The sequence below is a fragment of the Sciurus vulgaris genome (assembly GCF_902686455.1).
Source record: "Sciurus vulgaris genome assembly, chromosome: 16".
NCBI lineage: Eukaryota > Metazoa > Chordata > Mammalia > Rodentia > Sciuridae > Sciurus > Sciurus vulgaris.
The window spans coordinates 39,676,975-39,697,187 of record NC_136477.1 but is presented as its reverse complement, the minus strand read 5'-3'; the positions used below and the strand labels follow the sequence as shown (position 1 = coordinate 39,697,187).

General features: G+C 38.8%; 1 protein-coding gene and 1 long non-coding RNA gene across 5 annotated transcripts in view; both read right to left on the bottom strand.

The window, feature by feature from the left end:
- THRB (thyroid hormone receptor beta) overlaps positions 1 to 20,213 on the bottom strand; it is a 371,634-nt gene that overhangs the window by 65,470 nt on the left and 285,951 nt on the right. For all 4 annotated transcript variants that reach the window (XM_079114289.1, XM_079114287.1, XM_079114288.1 and 1 more), the window contains exon 4: positions 12,969 to 13,229. In XM_079114289.1, coding sequence (XP_078970415.1) covers positions 12,969 to 13,229 — 261 coding nt within the window. The remainder of the gene's footprint in view (positions 1 to 12,968; positions 13,230 to 20,213) is intronic.
- Positions 5,209 to 7,378, bottom strand: LOC306646597. Its single transcript, XR_013759891.1, has 2 exons — positions 5,976 to 7,378; positions 5,209 to 5,943 (listed from the first exon to the last, which is right to left on the bottom strand). It is a non-coding gene; the product is annotated as an uncharacterized lncRNA (long non-coding RNA).

Here is a 20,213-nt window from a genome sequence, read left to right as displayed (position 1 = left end):
CTTGCGATCCATCTGCTTCAGCCTCCAGAGTCACTGCAATTATAGACATGTGCTACCATGCCTGGCTATGTCCTTTCTATTCCAGAACCTACTTGTCCAATTTCTCCTACTACTTTTCTAAGTAAAAAATTACTTTAATGATTTGAAAGTTTTGGGTAAATGATTGTTTCAACACAGTTTCTAAGATCACTCTAATGATTTATGTTGTTACAAAGATGTGCCTAGTTTAATGCCACCTCATCTACTTATTATGGCCAGTGTGTTTGCTTCCCTCTGCCTCTGGAAAAAAAATGAATGTTCTTGAATATTTTATTTTATATGGATATCATTTATGCTTTGCATGAAATTCCAGAGCCATTCATTTTCTGTATTCTCTTATCACCTATAGCAGGTAGACATGCTCCACCTAGTTGAAAGTGTTAAGAGGATTGTTTTATTGCAATTCCCACTAGCTCGTTTGATTTGAAAAGTTGAGTGGATGCTGAGTGAAATGATCTTGACATTTAAAAGCCAGTATACTTATTTATCCTAGAATAACGTGTCAGATTAATTTTAAAACAAATTTCCCCAATAGTAGAAATAAACAATGAATGATTGAGTTATTTACATTTACTTTGCCCTTTCACCTTTAAGAGTAACTAGTGCAAAATTGAGGCCATACCACTACTGATGTATTTTCAAAGGATTTATTCTTCGTTCACCACTAACAATTTCAGTCTTCCACTTACAATTGAAAATGTTATGAAGAATAAAGGTAAAAAGTTCAAAGTGCTTGATACCTGGTATGATGTGGGTGAACCTCACAAACAATATGCTAAATGAAGATGCTAGTCACTAGACATGATGTAGTGTAGCAATTCATGTTCATGTGGTCCCCAGAAGAGGCAAATCTGCAGGGACAGAAAGTAGACGAGCAGACGCCAGAGGAATGGAGAGTAACTATAAATTGACTCGAAGTTTCTTTTGGGGTGATGGTAATTTTCTAAAATAAGGATGTGAGCTGGGTGCAGTGGTGCATACCTATAATCCAGCAGCTTGGGAGGCTGAGGCAGGAGGATCATAAGTTCAAGGTTATCCTCAGCAACTTAGTGAGGCCCTAAGATAGTTAGGAGACCCTGTCTTAAAAATAACATAATAAAAAAAGGCCTAGGGAGGTAGCTGAGTTATCGTTGGGTTAAATTCCCAGTAAACCCCTTCCCCCCAGTAAAATAAAACAAGAACGTGGTTATGGTTTCGCAGCTCTGCAAATACACTAATAATCACTTAGCTGTATACTTAAAACAGGGGAATTGAGGGTATGTCGGTTACATACCAATGAAGCTTTGTAAAAATAAATATGGGATTACAAATAGTTTGAGCTAATTAAAACTGATTCTCAAAAAAAATTTTTTTTTAAAAAGTTCACCTTATTAATGTATCAACAACACACGTGCTTTTTCCCCAGATCTAAGGGAGAGACATCAGAGAGGTTAGTCCTGATCTGAAATTCCCAACACATCTAAAAAGACATCCAATAAGCAGAAAACAGCATTCTACACTGAATGCTTCAAGGGTTAAGTAAACATGGGCTAAATCATTACCTCTTTAAAAATTTTTAATTGACACATAAAACATAAAAAAGGTACATACTTATGGGGTACAATGTGATGTTTTGGTACATGCAGACACTGTGTAAACAATTATTCTTTCTTATACAACACAGGATGAAGTCTTCCTCATTATTCTCTAAGATGAATGCCTGTCAGCCAGCAGACTTTTCATCAGTGTGTGGATGTGAACAGGTTTACTGCTTATTTTAAGTCTAGACTCAAGGGTCTGCCAACATGTCTGAAAAACCCATGAAACAAGGGGTGTGGCTTGTTTAACTTCTTCCTCTCACCCTGCGATGCAGTAATTGGGCACACAGAGCACCCTCAAGTGAAAACATTTTTGGTATGAATCAAGATGAATTCCCAATCCCTGGTGAATCCAGCAGGTGTGTTCAGAAGCCACAGTGAAATAAAGCAGAGCACAGTAAGTACTGTCATACGATTTTGTGACCCCCATGAAGAAAAAAAAAAAAAATTCATCCTAATGGGAACTGGAGAAAGGATCTCAGAGAAAACCATACGTGCCCTGGGAATGGAAGAGGATGTATTGAAAGAGTTTTCAAAACTAGGATCTACTGGTTGGTAGCCCCAAAACCCAAATCTAGATGATGACCTGAGATTCTTCATTTTTTTTTCCAAATGTCAAAAATGTTTTAGAAAAGCATGCAGTAAATACCAAGATTAGCCTGAATACACTCCCATTTTGGTTATGCTGCATTTAATCTGATTGGACTATAGAAGAAAAGAATATCCAATGAAAACGTGGAATGAGAGTGAAGTGGGGGTATTTATCTATGACCTTCAGGGAAGACCCCAGGATGCAGTGTCCGTTTCTTGTCCTGAAGAGGTCCCCTGTCATTTAATGTTCCAACTTTAAACATGTCAAAGATGACAGAGAAACAAGAGACTTGTATTTTTGAGACAGTCCCCACTGAAAATGGTCTAAGTGTATTTAGGAAACACAATTCCTTCTAACTCAGTGAGATAATGAACTAGTTCACCCATAAAGAGATAAACCTGGCAGGCATGGTGGCGCATGCTTAAATCCCAGAGGCTGAGGAGTCTGAGGCAGGAGGATCACAAGTTCAAAGTCAGCCTCAGTAATTTAGTGAGGAAATAAGCAACTCAGCAAGACCCTCTCTATAAATAAAATCTATAAAAGGGTTGGGGATGTGGCTCAATGGTTAAGCACCCCTGGGTGTAATCCTTAGTACTGAGAGAGAGAGAGAGACAGACAGACAGACACACACACACACAGAGACCTTCTCCCATAAAGACACAGGTGACTTTGAAGATTGGAAATTATTTCTGAATCACATAATTAAATTCAAATTTTTGTAGAACAAACATCATACAATGCAATAACTTCTTAGCATTTCAGCTGACAACGGTATTCTGATTCTAATCATGAGGAAACATTGGTCAAACCTATATTGAGGGACATGCTGCAAAATTATCAACCTGCATTTCTTTAAATCTGTCAATGACACAAAAGACAAAGACAGACTACAATTCTGTGCCAGACTGAAGCAGACTAACATGACCTTAGAGGACATTATGGTAAATGAAATGAGCCAGGCACGGAAAGACAAACTGCATGATCTCGCTTAGATGTGGCATCTAAGGAGGTGGAATGGTGTTGACTGGAGGCAGAGAGGCACAGTAGAATGGATAGATGTTGGGCCAAGGGCACTAAGTTTCAGTTAGACAGGAGGAGTAAGTCCTAGAGACTGATTGTACAGCATGGAGAATACAGTCAATAACAGTGTATTATGTACTTGAAAATTATTACGATCAGATCTTAAATGCTCCTACCACATAAAATTACAAGGCTATGTGTTGATCACCTTGATTTAATCATGCCACTATATATATATACATATATATATATATAAAGCAAAGTGACATTATATGCCATAAACATATTCAATTTTTACTTGTCAACTATACCTTGATAAAGATGGATGGGGAAGCAGACTAAAGAGACCCCAGAACTAAATGGAAGGCACAATCCTGGATCCTGGACCAGAAAAAAAAAAAAAAAAAAAAAAAAGATTGGTATAGAAGTCAGTTGGTGGAGCTGGGGTTGTGGTTCAGTGGTAGAGCGCTTGCATAGCATGTGTGAGGCACTGGGTTTGACTCTTAGCACCACATATAAAGAATAAAATAAAGGTTCATCAACATCTAAGAAATAGTTAAAAAAAAAAAAAAAAAAAAAAGTCAGTGGTGACCTGAAAAAGCCCTGTCCGGAGGAAGAATCCCATGCAAACCTTTTAGAGTAAAATCCCCTTCCAGCCCTGGTCCTAGCCTCGACTCCCTTTCTCAAGGGGTAGTGGGAGGACATTTTGTGAAACTTAAATAAAGTTTGTAGGTTAGAAAATAGTATGTGTCAAGGTTAAATTTCCTGATTCTGATCATTGTACCATGGTCCTTCAGGAGGATTTCCATTATTTTAGGAGACACTGAAGTTTTTTGAGTTAAGGGGCATGATGTCTTCCACTTACTCTCAAAGTGCTCAGAGAAATGTTAAGAGGTGTCGATATAAAGCCATCCATTTGCACGCACAGGATGATAAAACAAATGGGGTCAAGTGTGAGTTATTGGTGAAGGACATATAAGAATTCTCCACACTGCTGCAACTTGTGGGGAAGCCTGACATTACTTCACAACAAAAATATTACAAGGAATTTGTAGGTCTGCTTTAGAGATCTTCCAAGAACACATACAACTTACTTAAACTTGAAGACTGGTGCTTCTTTGCCACCATTTTTTTTCCCCCAGTTCAGCTCTTAGAAACTATCCCAAAACTGAGCAGATTTGCAGTAAAACAATGTTCTCGTTCGAGGAAAATTGATTTGTATATTATTCTTAACATTTTAGTGGTGATCATTTGACTTATAGTCTTGATAACACAAAGCTTTAGAAAAGCATCATAGGGTGGACATTCAATTCCTTTGGCGGGGAAAGAAATAAAACACATGCCTAGAATGATCATTACAAAACAAAGTTCAGAGTGGCCATATCATGTGTGATCAGGAAAGGATAAGGGAACATTAATCCCTACGTCTGGTCATAAATATTAAGTGGGATGAACCCACTGCAGATGCCCGTTTCCTTGGAAACCCATTCATTTGAAAGTGTTGCAAAAAATTAACATGTATTTTTTCCCTCTTAAAGGGCAGTAGCTTCTTTTACTTACACAGTTTTGACCTTTAGTTTTCTATGTTAGGTTTATTATAAGAAGTTCTTTCCAGAGCTAGTCAAATAGAGCCCAATAAGTATCTTTTCATTAGTTCTCAGGCTTGACTTAAAATAGTATGGCCTTTATAGCTGAGCATTATGGGACAACTATGAGTAGTGGGGTTAAAATCTGCCACTCAGAGCATATTGCCATCTAGACTAATAAACCATCAACCCACACACAGTAATCTAACTCAAATGCCAAGGATTTCATAATGTAGATAATTGAATTAAACAGTCACATTTGTGGATGGTTCTGTATTTTAAGAGGCAGTACTTTAATAAAGTCAAGTTCCTTGTGTAAGCCAATAATGACAAATGTCATGGGGCTAGAGTTCCACTGGAGGTAAAAATGAAGGTAAGAACCAAACTGTTCATCTGTTCTAAATGCTCCCTGTGTGTTGGCTAAGTCCTGGACAACATTCCTAAGATTTTAGAGAGTAGGCCAGCTCTGTAACCTGAGGATACTTAGACTATCTGGATGGCTCCTGATCCATACCCCTTGCACACATTTGTCTAAATCTGATTGGAACTGCTCTGTAGATTCAATCTGTGTTCAGGGTCATCCCTTGTCAAGCAATGGCATTTGACATTTGTCTTCAGAGCACCAAGTCACAGCCTTGACTCTGGGAAAAATGTCACACCTGTTGTACAGTCCACAACCTGCAATCTGTACAGTGCTACTTAGAAGTCCTGCTTCTTATTTTCTCTTTCTCCCATCTCCTGCTATCCTGGCCCTGATCATGGCCTCCTTCCATGCCCATTCATCCCACTGCTTTTCTTGGACCCCGTCAAGGAAAGAAGGAATCTTATCCATTCCATCTATCGGAAATTCTAGTGACTTCATAAGATATCCAGCCAGGAAGTTCACACCTTGAAAGACCACAGAGAAAGGGCGATGGTACAATTATAGACTTTCAGAGCAACTTGGAAGAGAGATTCTTGGGGAGGGAAAGGCTTTGCATTCCAGCAGTCACCCAGAATGTCTTTGTGAGGATGACCCTCCCCAAATCACTTCAATACAAGGTCAACGGGGCAGTCATCCACTTATACCTGATTTTGTCTGAAAACTACCTCTTGGAAGTCTCAAGGGTTTGGGCTCTGACATCATACCCTTTCATCCATAATATTCCTTTCTGAAGAAACTCTACTCCTGTCGGTATCCACTTAGTGGTTATTCTCATAGGAGTATTTGGCACTCCTAATATCCCATCTGCCCATCATGGTCTTTTCATGCTTCATTATTACATAATAACTTCCATCTATTGAGCACTCACTGGGCTTTATGAAATTCTCTAAGAGATTATTTCTTTGCATGATTCTAGGAAAGAAGGTTCCCCTTTTACAGATGAGAAAACTGAGGCTCCAACAGGCTAAGTGACTTGCCCAAGGTTCATTGGTTGGTAAGGGGCAGTACTGGAATATGATCCCAGACTGTGTGAGCAGCTGTGTGTGGAACCCTACTGCTCCCGTCATGGAGGAGGGGCTGCCCAGGCTTTTCTCCTGGAAGTAGATCCGTTTTTACCCTGTGGCTCCAGATTCCATAGGATCGGAAACGATCATCACAAAGTGATCTGACACTGGAGCCAGACTGTCTGAATTTGAATTCTAGTTCAGCTCCTTCCTATTTTTGGTGATTTGTTATTTAAATTTTTAAAAGAGGTTTAAAAAAATACTTTGGTCGTTGCTATGGGCTCTTTCAAGTGTTTATGCTTCAATTGTGATGTTTTGTTTTGCCTCTCTTTGTTTATTATGACAGAGTCCTACACTACAATTCAAGGTCAGAAAGGGCAGCAAAAACTGGAGGAGGGGGCACAAGGCTAAGGGCTTGTTTATATTCTAAGAACAGTTATCATTTATTTAGCTTCTAGTGAGTGCCTGTCACTATGTTGGGTGCTTTACACATATTATCTTTCTTTACACACATTATCCTTTATCTTTACGACAAATCTGAAAGCTGAATCTAATCACCCCATTTAAAACAAAGTGGGCTGAGGGCCAGAGGGGTTAAAAATTTACCCTGAGCTGGTAAATAAAAGAGCAAGAAATCAACTAAACTATGTGACTGGAAAGCATATCATCTTACTATTTAATAAAATTACACATTATTCAAGAATATACTCTTGTAAAATTTTTTTGAATACAGTTGTATATGGAATTAATATTGGCATCAACCCTATACTTTTGAAGGCATCTACTGGAACAGGTTGGCTGTGTACCTGGGAACTTTTGCTATGCACACTTGTGTACATATGACGATACAGACTTTTAAAGCTATAGATGGGATCACATTATTCTAAATGAATGCTTGCTTATATTAAGTATTCCTAAAATCACTTCTTTTTCAGAATAAGTTAATTTCTTTTTCTGGTGGATGCTTTAGATATACCATAATTTATTTGAATGTTCTCCCATGGATAGACATTTAGATGGTTTCCGATTTATCAGTGACAAAAACAAAGTGCAAATAACACTTCTGAACATATCTTCACGCCCTTGTGGGAGTGTTTCTAGGTGGTAGGGTATTCCAAGAGAGATGGCAAAATCAAATCTGCTTTTTTTTTTTTTTTTCTGCAGCACTGCAGCACTGAGGATTGAACCCAGGGTCTTGTGCTTGTAAGGCAAGCACTCTACCGACTGAGCTATATCCCCAGCCCTTAAGGTACCATAGACACAGCTAAGTTGATGTTGGAGAGCCATGTTGGAGCCACCCATGGCTCCGTGCTGCATCTCGTTGAAACTGGAGTTCAATGGAACAGAGCCTTGCATTTTTAATATTTTATTTCCTTTAACATTGTTCTCTTTCTGATTTTTCCCCTTACTCTCTATGCTAGCTAACAACTCCTCTTTCTTTTTTTGCCCTTCTACTTCTGGCTGCCCTGGTCTACTTATAGGGTGAATGATCAAGCTCTGCCATATGCCAGAAGCTGGTAGACAGCCCTTATTCTCCTGTTGATCATATAGGCTCACAGATGCCCTTGAGGTACATCAATCACTGCCCCTCTCAGCAGGGACTCAGACCCTGATATATGGTGAACAGGGGCAGGGTGGAGAGCAGAGATGGATGGAGCAGATGGTAGTGCTGGTGGAAGGGCTCAAGCTTTTTAATCCTCTACCTTCCGAAATACTCGCCGGAAGATGTCCTTGTGTTTTACTTAAGGACAAAGATAGCAATCTCCTGCTAAAATGTGGATGTCTAACTTGAAGGATTATAATGCACACAAAGACTTGCATTATTGTCTCCAATTTTTAGAGCACTTTGTTATTTTAGTAAGTGAGAATTGTACATCATTTAAAATTGTCATCATTGATTTGATTCATTTTTTTTTCTCTTTATGAAGAGCGTGAGTTAATAGTCTGTCCCTTTGCTGACATAGATATTGTTTTAAAAATCACTTTAACTTGTCTGTCTTGGGACCTGGTTTAATAAATTATGGTACATCTACAAGCAAGAATAATCTATAGCCAATAAAAGTCAGAATTTAGAATAAAAGTCAGAATTAATCATATGGGAAAATGTTCATGATGTATTATTAAGCATTCAAAGCTTAAAATTTAACCTTAAAAGGTGAAAAGTGGTATGCCTAATATGATCTTCAGTTTGTGAAAAATAGATTTGCACAGCAAGGACTGAAATAAAATAACAGTGCTGTTCTTGGGGGGTGGAATTACAAATGAGTTTTAAAAATTATTTATAATTTATAGTTATGGAACTTTTTATTTTTTTCTGCAAAGAACATACAGGGCTTTTATAATGAGAGAATATAGCTTATTTATTAAAATTATATTGGCTACTTTCTTTTGGCTTCCTTGGGTATGTGAGACTCATTTAAAAACATATGTCTTAAGCAAGGGTAGATCTACAGAGAAATTTCAGTGGGCTCACTAGATTGCTGTTATCCTTCTGATACTGCGCAGAGGTGGGCCAATGTCTTGTTTCTCCCACTGGCTTTCAGTGTTTCAGGAAGGTCCCTTATTGCCATCAAGGGCAAACATCAAACTATAGAGGTTTGACTGTCTGGATTTGCTGGTACTGGTTAGGTCCAGCTCTGGGAGTCCACCCATCTCTTTAGGGCCCACCCTCATGGAACTGGTTCTAGGAGACAAGTCTAGGGGGGTTTGAAAGGGTACAAGGGAGAAGCCTTATAAGAATTCAGGGAAGGATCAGGGCCCCAATCAAAGTGTGTGATTCTCAGAAGGGCTCAAGTCCCAGAGAGATGTGTTACCAGGAGAAATGATGAAGCAGACCTTCCAGCTGCGAGTAAGGTGAGCCAGGTGTAAAGGAAGGCTCCATCTAGAATGAAGCCATTCAAGAGACTCCCCAGGTGCCACAGGGAGGGAAAGAAAATGCACATTCCCTAAGTGCCCACGAGGTGGCAGACTCCTTCCTGTCCAGAGAATGAGTATTCTCAAGTACTTCCTGATACAGGGGTTTTAAAAGTCACCTCTCCAGAGCTTCTAATTCAGAGTCTCATTCCCAACAAGTTGCAGGTGGTAGTGCCGTTGATAGGTGGACCGCACTTTGAACACTGAACATATCATCTCGAACTCTGGGAATGGTCAACGAGTTGGATGTAGTCCCCCTTTGTGCAGGTAGGTCAGTTCAAATTGTGACATAAACTCCAGGGAGATTCCGTGGAGAGAGACGGAGAGTGCGGGTGGGCAGAGGTGGGGTGGGGAATGGAAGGGGTGACTGGCCTCTGCTCCTAGAGTGGGTTTGGATGGTGGGTTCTGGAGCAGAGTGTCAGAGCTCTCATTCTAGTCAAATGTGTTAATCACTTAGGATGACTGCAGCAGAAAAAGAGCACAGGCAGCAAATTAAAAGCAGATTTCAGAGCCAAGGGATACATACCAAAACAAGCCTAAAGGAAAAACATTTAAGAGTAATATAAACATAAATCAATGCATCATAAACAATTTGAAGTGAAAGATCATTAAAAAAAAATCTGGTCCATTATGGACCATGGTTCTACTTGCATAAAACTTTTACATAGCTCTGGCCACACATGACCAGGTAAATTTGACAACACCCAGCTGTTTCCTGCTCAGAAAGATGAATCCACTGATCATGCATTTGGATGTGGATGGCAATGCTAAAATACTATAAAAGTTCCTAAAGCTTACTCTTAGTTCTGTACTGACAGCAGTGAAGAGTAGTAATCAACCATTTGCACAGGGGTACCAGTCTACAAGCCACGCTTAGAGGTGCACTCTGAGCTTGGCAAGATTATTGGTTTAGGAGATGGGTTTATGCAACCTCAAGCAGTCAAATTATTATTTTAGATCCTGTACCACAAACTTATCTTTTTGTATTGGTCATGGCCATTTGGTTATTATCAGTTACATTCAGGGTCCTTGAGATAAGGTTAGTTGGATGTCCTTTTGATCCTACTGCTATTTCTTCATGCTTGGACATCAGGGGCAATATCCTGCACATAGTAGGCCCTCAAAGAACACTGAAGGATGAGTACATGGAATAGCAGTCCAGGAATGAGATATCAAGGATACTCTGGCATAGGATAGTCAGTCAGGAAATAAATGCCCAGCATAAATGAGCATCAAATAGCACTTGCCTCACAGTGACTATATAGGCACAGCAGATAATCAGAGCAGATGAAGGAGAACCTAGTTCAAAGAGAAAAGACAGACTAATCACTTTTTTTTTTTTTTCTTGGCTTCACTGGTATATCACTAAATACAGTTGTCCACTGTGAATAAGCACATTTAGTTTGTAAAATTCTTGGGCCATAATGACCTAGATTTCCTGGTGGTCCTTCATGGTGAACCAGGGCATTGCCTCATGCCTCTGGAAACCACAGGAAAGTCTGCCTTAGTTGTTTGTCTTTTACTACTAGAATCATAAAGATACTCTTCAATAATTGAATTATATTTTCTTATGGAACAATTCTTCTACTTTCTGTGAATGAAAGCAGAAAGAATACTCTAAGCTTGAAAGATCATGCCCCACCCCATACTCATACATAATTCTTCCCTTACTCCATTCCTTACTAGGCACACATACAGTTCAAGGAAGCTACGTAATTTAATGATGCACAGCTAATAATAATGCTCACAGGAATTAAGATAGTTGCTATTAGGACAGCACTGTATATCAGGTAATATGCCAAATGCTTAAATACATTATCTTATTTAATTCTATCAACAATCGTGTACGTTTGCTCAAGGACAGAAAGTGGAAGGCTAGGATTCTAGCACCAATATGTTAGTCTGAAAAAGTTGTGGCCTTAGCCACTGTCTCTACTTTGGGTCTTGTATCCAGAAACTATTTCTTTTTGCTTTTTTTTTTTTTTTTTTTTCTGAATCCAGAGCCCTGTGCCTGCTAGGCAAGTACTTTTCCACAGAGCTACATCCCTAGACCTCTTAAAATCATTTTTTTTTTTTGAGACAGGGTCCTGCTAAGTTATCTGGGGTGCCTCGAACTTGACATCCTCCTACCCGAGACTCTTGACTAGCTGGAATTACAGGCATGTGCCACTCTGCCCAGTTTGCCTTGCTTTTAAGGTACTAACAGACTGAGAAGTGTAATGCTGGGAACTCTAGGCACCTAAGGCCAAGATTTCTCATGAATGATAGAGACATAGATGAATCCTATGAACAAATGAATGTGGGTACCAGTTACGAATGAATCAGATCTAGCTCACGAGGTCCTTAAATCATAAGGACACTACAGTACTGTTGACATTCCACTCTCAACCAAGGACTGACCTAGTTTCAATGAAGCCTATAAAATTTGAAGACATAACTTGGTCACAAATGCTGACTAAATCTCAAGTGTATTTGAAACGAATGTACACGTGTGTGATCGCACGTGCGTGCGCACACACACACACAATCTGTCTTAAATCCTGACTCCTTTGAAAAACCTTATTTTGCCTTTTTCTAAGTATCCCTTACATTTCTCAAATCTCCTGAGTAATAAATACGAAAGACAATTCAAACACAAACCTTTCCAAAAGGAACATATACAGTTTTGACTATACTTGAACCAGAGCTCATAACTATTTAACTGCTATCTTTGGATAACCCTATTTTCAACTGAAGCAATCTGCACACTCAATTTCCCAGGTAAACTGGTAGCTACAAAGAGGTCTCAAAGTGTTTTCAGAAAAGCTAACCACCTTAGCTCTTTTACAGAAATGATAAATTGTGTGTTTATTTTCAAGATAAGATAGTTGGCAAAAATCACTTAATAGCGTTTAGGTAGAAGTCGTTACAAATTTTCATTATTATATATTGGTGTATGATGGCAAGATTTTCAAACACACAATCTTTACAAAAAGTAATAACTCTTAAATAAACCAAAAGAACCTTTTTTCAAAAAAACCCCACTAAATTGGAAAGAATACGTAATCTCATGAACTTGGACATTTAAAGACACGAATTGATTTCTTGGACACTTAAAGATGCAAACTGATTTAAGAAGCAAAGGTTTTGGGGAGCCCTAAGACAATAAAGCGATCAGCACCAAGACATCTGTCAGGGTAGAGGCGATGTGAGGTAAAGAACGTCTAAATCTCATGCAATCAGGAACTTAGGCCAGTTTAACTATTTTTTTTTTCTTATGAGGTGACAACCTCCTAACACCATAATCTCTCTGTTCAGGATGATGACATAGGATTTAATGAGTAAAGGACAACAACTTAAAACCTCTCCATTGAGCATGAATTGTCTATGTAGGTTAAAGGCAGACACTGAAATCCTGTTAGCCACTGGCACAATTGGGAAAAGAAACACACGCGCGGGTACCCAGGCGCATACACACACTGCAAAGCAAGCACTTACACAGGCAACGGTCTGTTTCTACTCAGGTCCAAAAACAGAATGAAAGTCCAAGCTACCCACTCTTCTGCTAATTAAAGAAACAGAAATGTCTTCTCCCCGCGCGTCCCAACACATGAAACCGAACATGTTGGATACTGTGCATTGGAGGAAATGGAGACGGAGTACATAGCTACAGGGGAGATTATTTTTCCTGTACAGAAATATGTGATAGGACTGGGGATATAGCTCAGTTGGTAGAGTGCTTGCCTCGCATGCACAAGGCCCTGGGTTCAATCCCCAGAACCATCAAAAAAAAAAAAAAAAAAAATAGAAGTGGTTTCCAAAAAATCAATTTACCTTTGCATTTCTTCTCTTCTGTCTGGAAAGTCTGGGCACTTGAGATGCTCTGGTCGTTCACATCGTCATGGTCCAGGTGGAATATTGAGCTCGTCCAAGTGGCCTGGATGAGATGTGGGGACGCCTGCTCATTTTTCAGGGTGCCGCGCCTCTCTGAATGGCTCTTCCTGTGTAGGCAGGCTTCAGACATTCCTACTAGCTTCCAGTCCTCTTCCCGGTCTGGACAGTGCTTCGGTTTGTCCCAGGCTGGAAGGCCATTTTCTGGGGGGTTGAAAAACACGAGATGACAAGCTGTTGGCATTGTTAAGGCTTTGCTGAGATGCAGAGGTTTGGAAGGCAAGCTGTTTCTCAATTCTTTGGGGCTGACAGTATTCACATGCACCTCCACTTGAAGGCAGTGACATGATGCAGAATTCGTCAGCCTTGGGCATCTAGCCACCCTTTAGCTAGGTTGCCGTTGGAGTAATCAACACGCCTCCTGCTTATGCCCAGTGCCTAGAAGGACATTTATTCCACCCGGGCAGGGCTGTACTTTCTCCAGTCCCACTTCCACAGCAATGGCCCAAGAGCAAGTTTACACCAATTTATGTCACTGCTTACATGACCATTTGAGGTCTCGAGAATCAAATCAGGGCTGGCCATGACCTTAGGTCAGATCCTCAGGACATAAAACATCCGGGACTCAGCCTTGTTTGACTTGGGTTTTATCACAGGCTGACCTGAGGGACACCTGGTTACTTAAGTGAGATGCACTCACGTGGCCACACTGAGAGTGACAACTCTGTTCTTACCACCTTCTAGCCTGATGGTTGGGGTCGGCAGGGAAGAAAAATGAAAAAAAGAACTGGATCTTTCAAATATAAGTTTTGTAAATGACTTCAGTGTAGTTCCAAATTGGCAATGAGATCAGGTGAAATGAAGCATTTAGTACTTTAGCTGCGGCCTAATAATAGAATGATGAGCCCAAAATCTCTTTGGCAGCTCTACAGGGTGGTTAATTATTTATGCTTATTATGTATTTTTTTCTATTCAATTTATAGGGACATGAGGGTCTACCCCCTAGAAAAAGGGAAAAAAAAATAGGATAATATAATAAAGAATTTCTTATATTAATCTTCCCTGGTTGCAATTTTTCTCTCTTTTAATATCTTTATACAAATATAAAGTACAGAGCAAAATTAATCAAATATGTATATCTATGTATATACACAGATATTTATATATAAATTATACATATTCAAAAATACACATAAATCTGTGTACATATTCAAAGATACATGTATATATATACACACACACATACATGCATATATACATATGCACCTCTCCACAGATATATGTATATTATATATATTTTAAAAATATGATCTATCTGGTCATCCACATTTCTAGAAATTCTTATGCTGTTTGTCAAAATTAGAAAAAATATAAAGAGTCCTCCTCTTAAAGTGGTCATATACAGTGATTGAAAGACTATAACTATAATTCATACATAAAGTTTCTTTTATGCCCAAATTACCAAAAGGTTCTGGTGCTTTTAGAGACAAATCTATTTGACCTGTGCTCAATATAGAACTTTAAGCTTTCAAACATTTAAAAGGAATTCAAATTATTTAATAAAAGGATTAAAAATGCTTAAGGTTTTTATAAACACCCACTCTTTTTTTAAGGTATCATTTTCTTGTTCTTTTTAGATATTTGTGACAGTAGAGTATATTTTGACATATTATACGTACATGGGGTATAACTTCCCATTCTTGTGGTTGCACTGGAATATTATTCAGCCATAACTAAGAATGGAATTATGGCATTTGCCGGTAAATGGATGGAACTGGAGACTATCATACTAAGTGAAATCAGCACCCTCTCTTAATGCCACCAGATGTCTTCAGGTGAGGTTGATCAGGTTAGCTTCTCTAAAAGTATCAACTTCTCCTAGTCACTTTTGGAAGTTGTATTGGCTCTTCTAAATTTTCATGTTATTCCGATACCCGTGCACATCCTACTTCTACTCCAGGAGATGTCCATGAATAACAACAATGATAACAAAGGCATAATCAGCACTTGATTTCTTTGTTATAGTTAATGGAAATGCTATGGTTTGAAGTAGTTCATGTGGCTTGTAAGCAATGTTTTCTTTAAAAGTGTCATACACCATGCTAAAGGCTGGGTGTAGTATTTAATCTTATTCAGAGAGAGCTCTGAAATTTGACTCTATGCAAAGGGCCATGTGAGGCAGTGTATCAGATAAGTTACACAAATAGGGGAACTTTCTTCTGCACTCAGTTCTTCCACTTTTCAACTAGCTACTAGTGCAATTACTTATTCTCACTATCCATTAAAATGAAACAACAGATAGGGATCTTGGCAGACTGCATGCATGTCAAGCTAAACATATGTATGTAGAACTCTTTCAAGCACCTATTTTCCAGGAAGGTTTAAGGTTTTCATGAACAAAATATAAAGTGACTGAACGCAAGGGTTAATTCTGGACCTGAAGAGATTCATTTTATCCTACAGACATGAGAAGCCTTCTGACCCATGCATGTTTCTACAGTGCCTACTTTATTTTCAGAGACTCTAAATCCTTAGAGATTGCACCCTGTAAAGTTCAACTGAAATAATGTTAAAATTCTCACATTATTCTGCAAATCTCCATGATTTGATTTCTTCTGCAATGATTCTTAAAATTTGGTATGAATGCCCCAGTCCCAGCAGAGATGAAGAAATACAACCAAACTGGGCTGTCACTGCTCCCTGGTGAAACTTCATGTGAAAGATGCTGAAAAGCCCTGCACCCCAAGGGGCACTCTGCCTTATAGCACAGCCATTAAAGTTTGCTCAGCATGACCCTGGGGCCAGCAAGGAGTTTCTGCTAAGCAAGGGAGGCTACATTTGGAGTGGGGCAAGGGAGAGGATTGCTTCCCACTTTCCTAAGAAAAGAGCTTAAGATGGTTTGAGAAAAGAACTGTATTCATGGGAGGAATTTACAAGCTCATAATTACTGCCTGTAATTACATTCACAATAATGATATTCGGTTGCTTAACTGGCAGGTTTATTGGTTGAGGTACTGCTGGGAAACATGGAGACTGAGAAGTCGGGGTTGGGTCATGGGAAAACTTAACAGATTTATTTTAAAAGGATTCTTGATTCTTATTCTCTCCGGAATGGGGACACATGCAATTCTTATTCCATTCTCAAGAAAGAATGAGACACTTTTTACACAGGCCCCTTAAGTTCTATCTACTGGGTGTTTTGTTGATAGTGAGAACTACAAGTTACCTCCACATATACTTACATGTGTGTGTATACACACATGTAGGGAATAATGGTTTTCAGGAAATTTTGGCTATTACTACATTAAGTGCCCAAACTTTGGTTCCCCCAAAGTTCACACCAATGGGATATTTCATTTTAGAGGGACTAGCAGACCAAAAGTCAAGTCAGTGGTTCTCAGACTTTGGTGTGACATCAAAAGAGTTTGAGAGCCACAGGGTTAAGATAAATTTAAGGGAAGAAAATCAATTATTGGCAGATTTTAGATATGTGTGTAATCTCCACAGGCTAATGTTTTATACAGCCTTAGAGTAAAATTTGCATTATCATTCAAAAAAATTCATCAGTTGTTTGGGGGACACATTAAAAGTTAATTGGATATTACTAAATCCAATAAATTCATATATATTTATTCAAAAATAGTGTTCTGAGCATTATCTGGGATACAATGCACACAGTATTAGAATTAATGATTAAAAAGGGGATGCTAGAAATAATATGTTGTTATTCAGATGAAGTGTGAACACTCTGCTCTTTAATTGAGCTCAGCTAACATCTGGTTTTTAACACTTCAGATTCTAGACACCAAGATAACTAACCAATTTAATCCATCAGTTGTGATGCAAATTAATTTAAATAAGAAATGAACTCGATAGGGACATGTGAACTGCTACTAAAGGTAGCACATTAACTTGTGTGTCTCAAGGGAGTTTAGACACAAATGAATGTGAGACCCATCACTTTAATGGCATTGAATGGCACAACGCTGGTCTAAAGGGTCTTTTATAAAAAGAAATAAATGTAAATCTCATTAACATAATTGCCTGCATCTTATCTCTGGAAATTCCACTAAAGATGATAGAAAATAAGTCTGTCCATCAAAAAGGGGAATTATATTAAAATATTCATGCATTTCAGGACATAATAGCAAGCTGATACTTTGGAAAAGAGCTAAAGCAAAGGAAATAGGATTATGATAAAATGATCAGAAAGGATGAGAGGAGTAGGCTGGGCTTTGCCAGTGCTCATTATAAGTGGGTTCAGCTTGCATTAAAAGGCCATTGAAGCCAAGCATGGTATGATACCTGTGATCCCAGCGACTTGGGAGGCTGAGGCAGGAGGGACTGCAAGTTCAAAGCCAATCTTGGCAACTTAGTGAGATCCTGTCTCAAAATAAAAAAACATAAAAGGGCTGGGGATGTGGCGCAGTGGTTAGGTGCCCCTGAGATCAATCCCCAGTACAAAAAAAGAGCCACTTATATTAGGTACTGTGATCCCAGATTATATTAGGGGGATGTGCACATAATATGCTTTTCAAACCCAGGGGACATGTTGAATTATCATGGTTTAGCATCAGACTCTTCAGTATGACATCTCGAATTTCTATTAAAATGTTTTACTCCAACTGCAAAGGTTGAGTCTTGGATGACTTCTCAGACTATGTACATATCAACTGATTTTTATTTTTATAGCCATGTTGTTTAGGAGACTAAAGTCTGGCTGAGTATCTCCTGTGGGCCAGTACTGAGTTAGGCACTCTTCTTCATCTTCACAAACATTAGGGATGTCCATAGGAATATATGGCTTGATTGACAACCTAAAATTCAGATAAGTGCCTCATCTGTTCTTTCTTTTGTGCCATTAACAGACATGTTGTCATTATGGACCTTATTTAATTAGTAGCAGTTGACCTATTAATAACCACTGATTAGTACTTGGAAAGTTCTTTAGAAATGATACTTATTGACACACTTAATTATCCCATTATTAACATATTCCTAACAGTTTTCCCTGTGTTTTCTTTTAATCCTACAATCCATTGTTCACGAAACAGCCAGAGGGAGCTTTTAAGAGTATAAATCAGAGTATATTTCTCTGCTGCTTAAAATCTTCTGATGACTTCCCATCAATTTTGGAATAAAGTTCTCAGGGCCTACTGTGACCCTCCAGGCTCTGGGCTATCCTTGCCTCTCCTGTTCAGTCATGTGAAGCTGAACTTCTCTTCCATGGCTCCGTCCCTAGTTCTTTACCCTCCAGCTGCAGGGGCTTTTAACATGGGAAGCTCATTCCCACCAGAGTCTTTGCAGAAGCTTTTTTCTAGAAGCCTGAGTGCCCCTTTCCATATTCTTATGTAACTAGCTCCCCATAGTGAGCTTTTGGAGAGACCTTTCCTGACCAGTTCCCTAACCATTCTCTAGAGATCCTCTTCTTACCTTACGTTCTCCGTAAGACTCATGACCAAGGGGGACTTCCTGGTCTGCCTTCACTAGAAATGCAAGCACAGTGGAACAGGGACCAGCTCTGTCATGGTCATTGCTATGTGTCTAGCACTGGGAAGAGAACCTTACACATGGTAGGTGCTTGACAGGCTTAATTCTTATCCCCATTTTACATGAGCGGAAAGAAACTAAGTTTAGAAAGTGACATGGCTAGTCACAGCCTAGACTCAAACCCAGGTCTGTGACTCTACAACCTGACCTCCCAGAGTTGAGTTAAAGTTGCTTACAGTTGCCAAGATTCTAAGCTTTGCTCTAGACTACAGGTCTTTTGACGAAGCCCTTTTATTTTATTTTATTTTTTTGGTATCCTTGAAGAGATTTATTAGAGGGGAGAGGAAATAAAAACAGACTTAATTCTGGAAATCTGGAGATGTAAGTTTTCTGATAGAGCATTAATCTTCAGAATATATAAAAAGAACTCAAAAAACTTAATGCTTTCCCCAAAAAATAGCCCAATCAATAAATGAGCTAAGAAACTGGACAGACATTTCACAGAAGAAGAAATACAACTGATCAACAAATATATAAAGATGTTCAATATCTTTCGCAATTAGAGAAATTCAAATCAAAACTACTCTAAGATTTCACTTCACCCCAGTCAGAATAGCAATTACCAAGAATACAAAAAACAATAAATGTTGGTGAGATGTGGGGAAAAAGGTACACTCATATGTTGCTGGTGGAACTGCAGATTGGTACAACCATCATGGAAAGCAGTATGGAGAGTCCTCAGAAAACTTGGAATGGAACCACCATTTGACCCAGCTATCCCACTTCTCAGTTTATACCCAAAGGACTTAAAATAAGCATATTACAGTGGTACAGTCACATCAATGATTATAGCAGCTCAATTCACAATAGCTAAACTATGGAACCAACCTAGGGGCCCTTCAACAGATGAATGGATTAAAAAAAAAGGTGTGTGTGTGTGTGTGTGTGTGTGTGTGTGTGTGTGTACATACATATATATATATATATATATATATGATGGAATATTACTCAGCCTTAAAGAATGAAATTATGGCATTTGAAGGTAAATGATGGAGCTGGAGAATATCATGCTATGCTAAGCAAAATAAGCCAATTCCAAAAACCAAAGGCTGAATGTTTTTTCTGATATGTGGATACTAATTCACAATGGGGGGTGCTAGGGAAGAATAGAGTTACTTTAGATTAGGTAGACTAAAGTAGAGGGGACTGAAGGGAGGGGAGGGGGTGTGGGGTAGAAAGAATAGAATGAATCAGACATTAATACCCTATGTACATATATAACTGTATGACTGGTGGGTTTCTACATCATGTATAACCAGAAGAATAAGAAGTTATACTCCATTATTTATGATGTATCAAAGTGCATTCTATTTTCATGTATAACTAATTAAAACAAATTCAAAAAATTTTTAAAAATGGTGGAATCTACTATTTTTTTTTTTTTTTTTGGTACTGAGATTTGAACCCAGGGCACTTAACCATTGAGCCACATCCAAAGTCTTTTATTTTTTAGTATTTTATTTAGAAACAGGGTCTCACTGAGTTGCTTAGGGTCTTTTAAATTGCTGAGGCTGGCTTTGAACTTGTGATCCTCTTGCCTCAGCCTTCCTAGTCACTGACATTACAGATGTGCACCACCATGCCCGGTCATACTATTGTTTTGGTAATTAAATAAGTTAATACAAAAAAGGTCTTGGG